Raw genomic sequence first — 5,075 nt, forward strand, 5'->3', positions numbered from 1 at the left:
AAGTGAATCAAGAGATAAATTGACAGTGATAGAAGTGAAATAAATAGAACAGTGAATAGTAACAGTAGTGTAAATAAATAGAATAATTACCGAAGTTTAGTAATAATTTAATAGTGTTTTTAAGTTTAATAGTAATTAGTGTAAATAAATAGTTTTCTTCTTAAAATTTAATTTGTTAAACCCACGAACATTACAATATGAATGCGATAAAGCCTTCCTGTCGCGAATCTAGAAGTTCATGTCATTCTAAGATATCTCTCCCAGTAGCAGAGAGCGAAAAATAAAAATAAAACAAAATGAAATAGAAAAATAAGTAACGGTGCATTTTTCCGGCCGTGAATAACATTATTATGAACATGAATGTTGTAATAAGGAAAGCGCTTATGTAGGAATTCATTATTGCAAATGCTAATATTCTTCAGGCCATTAAAAGTTTTCGTTTCTTCGCATCAAACACAGAGGAGCGGAAAGCGTTCGTTATAACGAGCAAATCTCCCCTCGAAATCGGCGTTATAATTAAAGAATCGTTCGTGCCGAATGAAAATCAAAAAATCTTGTAAACAAGCTTCTTTTCGACGACATTCATTCAACTCACTCGCGCCTGAGTTTATACGAGTACACGTTTATTTACACGACTTAGTTCGGATTTTTTCCAGCCCTTTTGGCCCATTCGACGCAACTGGACCGTATATTTTTGCAAAATTCCGAAACTAAATCGCGTCTCCGAAATTAACTACTTACATTCCCTGTCTCAATTTTGTCAGTGAAAATAATAAACTCTCCATAAACTCTTTTAACCAACATTCACCCCTATGCAAATTTTAATTTTCTGCCATGTCGCCATTTCAAATACAAACCCAGCAACTTCAATTTAACCCTTTAAGGATTGATTTTTAAAAATTGGCAAAATTCGATTCGTCAATGAGTATTTGGTTCACTAGGAATATTTACAATTTTTCACTGGTTTACTTTTAGAGCGGTACTGACAGATCAGTACTGTATGAAAATAAATATAAGTAAAACTAAAATGCTGGTATGCAAGGGAAGAAAAAGTAGGAAAAGGGCGAATATAAAGATAGGAGACGAAAAATTAGAAGAAGTGGCTGATTTTAGATACCTAGGAAGTCAGATAAGTCAGGACGGAGGGAGTAGTAGGGATATAAAGTAGAGGATAGCGCAGGGTCGTGTCGCCTTTAATAAAAAGAAGTCACTTCTATGCTCGCGAACGGTTNAAGCTCTTCTTTAGCCTCATTTTAGGAAAGATTATTGGAAAGTGACAAATGAAACAGACAAAGTGAAGACAGAAGCAGATTAAAGATTATGGTAATTATCCAGAATTGGGGCTCCAAACCAAAATCGCTCCAAAAATTTTTTCATCGATTTCCAGTCATTCTACACAATAGAATAATTAGAAGGAGGGAGAGACAGTTTTTTATGACTTTATCAGATCACAGTTGTAAACTGTAAGGAAGAGATGGGTGAGGAGATCAGGGGGCGGAAGATGGGGCAGGTGTTAAAAATTATACAAGCTCAAATATAATCATTGAACCCTCAGAAATGACCAGAAATCGTCCTTGTTAAATCAGGAAATGCATCATGAGTAATACAGAAAAAATGAAAAGAGATAACCGAATAATAGTAAGCGGTGCAGCAGTTCGGGGTTGCTTAGATACGCATAAGGTCAAGGTCGGCTTTTTAACTTCCTGTTTGGAATTATATCCTTAATCAAGTGTCTTTACTTTCCTAAATTTCTGAGAATATTGAACTTTCTGATGCTTTACGATGCTGACAACGTGTTAAAATTCTGCATGTCTGCATCTTTTTTTGTTACACATTACTTGGTGTAATTTTATTCCTTTTTCATTATTAGTGTCCGCTGCAATTCTTACCTGACATCTCTTTTCTATGTTTGCGATACTCGCTACAGCGTCTGTCGTGGGTAAAAGTAGGCGTTCTGTCAGCAACCGCGCTAGTCTAGTTAGTAAGTTGAAAGAAGAAAGTAAATGCGATAGTTTTATTCCAGACTAGTTACTTAAATAAGTGCTAATATATTTGGGTGATGTTATTTAGTTAAATTTCCGTTTATTTTAACTATATACCTGCTATATTTTATACGTATTATTTTCTTTAAAAGTTGTCCGTAAATATGTAGGGCAGCTGTCATATTTTAGGTCTACGTTTTGATGTCTTTTTCCTGCCTCTTTTCCCTTTTACGAAACGCTTTTGAAATTTTCATCTCCTTGATGTGGTCTGTTTTATTCCAGGTGGAGGACCGACGGCAAGGGATCAGAAGAGCTGCTGGAATCGCCGAACAAAAGTAAGTAGTGACCACTTTTAAGCATTCCACTTTTGATTCGGCTCTTATTCTTGACCGCACGACCGCCCAAATAAACGACATACAAAAAGGGACATTTTCAAAACTTTCAGTCCTATTAAACGGCCTAAATAAATCTCAGCAGTTAGTGTCTAACAGGTTTTTATTTTTCATCGAAACAGATAAATAATAATTCAAATCAAGTATATATATAACTGTAAACAATTATTACAATGGGGTAACGATAATGTAATTTCGTTTTGGAATTATAGCGATTTTCTCTTATGATAAATGTGCATTCTGATCAAGAGCCAAAAGAACATTTTGGTATAATCATAAATAGGAAAGCCTGAGGATTAAAAATAAATATGTTAGGGAAATGGTTTAAATGAAACCTAGCGATTTTACTACTAATCTACTAGTTTTTTTTTTTTTCGAAATAAGTAACTGGAATAAAATCAATAGTAATTAATGTAGCATTACAATCTTAAAAAAAAGAAATTATTAACAGCATCTTCGAAAATTTGAAATAAACCATAAAATTATAAAATATAACCATATGTAGAAAATATTATGGGCTTGGGTTTTTTACCACACCAATGAGTTTAAAAATATTAGATAATAGTAATTAGTCATCAGCCGATAGAGAATTTTCCCGACATAAATTTGTTTGTTACCAGACGGGAGTTGTTCCTTGTAGGGAGAGGGGGTAAGTTAAAATTTTTAAACTTTGAAAAACTGTGCGTTACAACAGGGGAAGGTCCAAAGTTAGCAAAAACCATCTAGAAGGCAATGTATGCTTTTTAGTAAGACAAGTTTCAAATAAAATTTCTAGAGAAATTAAAAACCTTTAATTTGAGCCGCGGAACGATTAATTTTGTCAATTACTTATTGCGGAAATCCCAAAAAATCGTTTGTATATTGATTGTTTATTGCAAAAATGTTCTTAAACTTGGAATCGAACTAGTTTTTGTGACCATAAACTGATCAATTTGTTAGTGAGATATTGTTGTATGTCCCAGACATAAATAATTATTGTCATAACTTTTAAATGTAAAAAGTAAACTAGTGTATGCATCAGTTGCATGTAATTCCTTAACCCAAAGTCAATATGAAGAGTTAGAGGGAGTTCAACATTAATTTGTTCGTTATTTGGTATTATAATAAAGAAGGAGAGTCATGAAAATAATAATCTTATATCAAAAAGACTCATTGTTTACACATTAGAGTCAACAAGAAAATATTAGGACTTACTAGTATTTCATCTATATAGAGTGTTAAATAATAAATTAGCTAGCCTTTTATCGATTTCCAAAGTTAGTTTGCTTTGCCCAGCACGGAAACTTAAAGAACTGTCCACTAATTTTGACTAATTTTAAATGTTGCAATGTTAAAGAAAATTGCATTATTTATAGGTGGTGTCAAATAACAAATTATAATAACAAATGGTCAGACATGTTTTCTTCGATGGTACCACAGGCAATGATGATGTGTAAAAACTACTTAGTTAAGAAAATACGGCAAATAAAACTCATTCGCACTCCACAATCCATAAACTGATACAGTGTAGATTAATTTATAACTAAATCGTATTGAAATAAATATAAAATATAAAAATAGACAATGTACGTAAGTCAGTGGCGAATTCTAGGATAGGAGAACGAAAAAAAAACGGTAAACAATTAATACTTTAATTACGAGATATTGGGGATTACCCGTGACATGTAGTTCTTTTCTGGAATTTCAAGGGCTCCCCTTGAGATAAATACGCATTTTACATTATCAACTGGCAAAAAACGATTATTAAATACCAGGAGTGCTTTGAATTCGTAACCATTTGTTGGTAGCGGGCTCAATTTTGAAGTAAAATTTCTTATAAAGGGCCTAAACCTCGGCCAGTTGAAGAGTAAGTGCTAGAAATTATTAAATAGCTTCTGATGGATGGATACTAAATGTTGCTACATCAATGATATAGGTCTGCAGATAATTCTGAGACTTGATGGGTGAGTGTTAGGAAAATACGAGGTTTGGCTCATGTTAGGATAAAGTGGAGACGCATGTCCAACCAGTCTTGTCTTCGGACTGAAGATCCTGTGGTGATGACATCTGTCTTTCTGGTTTTTGGTATTTGTTTTGTGAATTGTACGAATGCTCTTTGTCCACAATGTAAAGTTTAGTATGCTGTGTTCTATAAAGCATCGGTTCATAAAATTCTTACGATATTGTTGAGTCGCAGATGTTTTACTGACTGCTTACGGTACGGGCAAGTTGTTGTGGACAAGTACAACCCAAAGTAGTAACTTGATGATGATACTTGACAAATTTAATCGGCCAATATAAACTGGCAATAACGACGAGCACACTGATGTTGTCAAGTCGTTGGATCATCAGCCCATTCGGCGGAATTTTATAGCAACTTAGCAAGTTGCGAAGGCATTTACGATCGCAATAATTCGAATAATAGAGGATTCTCGACACTTCCGTCAATTTCAGCCCTTTTTTGTATTTTTTGTTGCTGTTTTATAACGCGATTAAAAGGAAAAGATTGACTTTAGTTTTCGTTGAATCAATCAAATGACACAACGCACTGCCCCTTTGTAATACAGGATTAAACGTTTTTCTATTATATGATGGTCCTATGTAATGATGGGTAAAAATTGCCTTGATCTTACATTTTTTGGTAATTGTCCAGAACTGGGGCTCGATACCAAAATCGCTCCAAAAATTTTTTCATTGATTTTCGGTCATTCTACATAACAGA

General features: G+C 33.7%; 1 protein-coding gene across 7 annotated transcripts in view; it reads left to right on the top strand.

Moving 5' to 3' along the window:
* The window catches only part of LOC108738411 (myelin transcription factor 1), a 225,967-nt gene that overhangs the window by 159,973 nt on the left and 60,919 nt on the right, over positions 1–5,075 (top strand). For all 7 annotated transcript variants that reach the window (XR_003231521.1, XM_025976579.1, XM_025976580.1 and 4 more), the window contains exon 4: positions 2,265–2,317. Coding sequence is in view for 6 of the 7 variants with exons in the window: in XM_025976579.1 (XP_025832364.1) it covers positions 2,265–2,317 (53 nt within the window). In the remaining variant the exon portion in view is untranslated. The remainder of the gene's footprint in view (positions 1–2,264; positions 2,318–5,075) is intronic.

Source organism: Agrilus planipennis, unplaced genomic scaffold (genome assembly GCF_000699045.2).
Source record: "Agrilus planipennis isolate EAB-ADULT unplaced genomic scaffold, Apla_2.0 scaffold196, whole genome shotgun sequence".
Taxonomy (NCBI): domain Eukaryota; kingdom Metazoa; phylum Arthropoda; class Insecta; order Coleoptera; family Buprestidae; genus Agrilus; species Agrilus planipennis.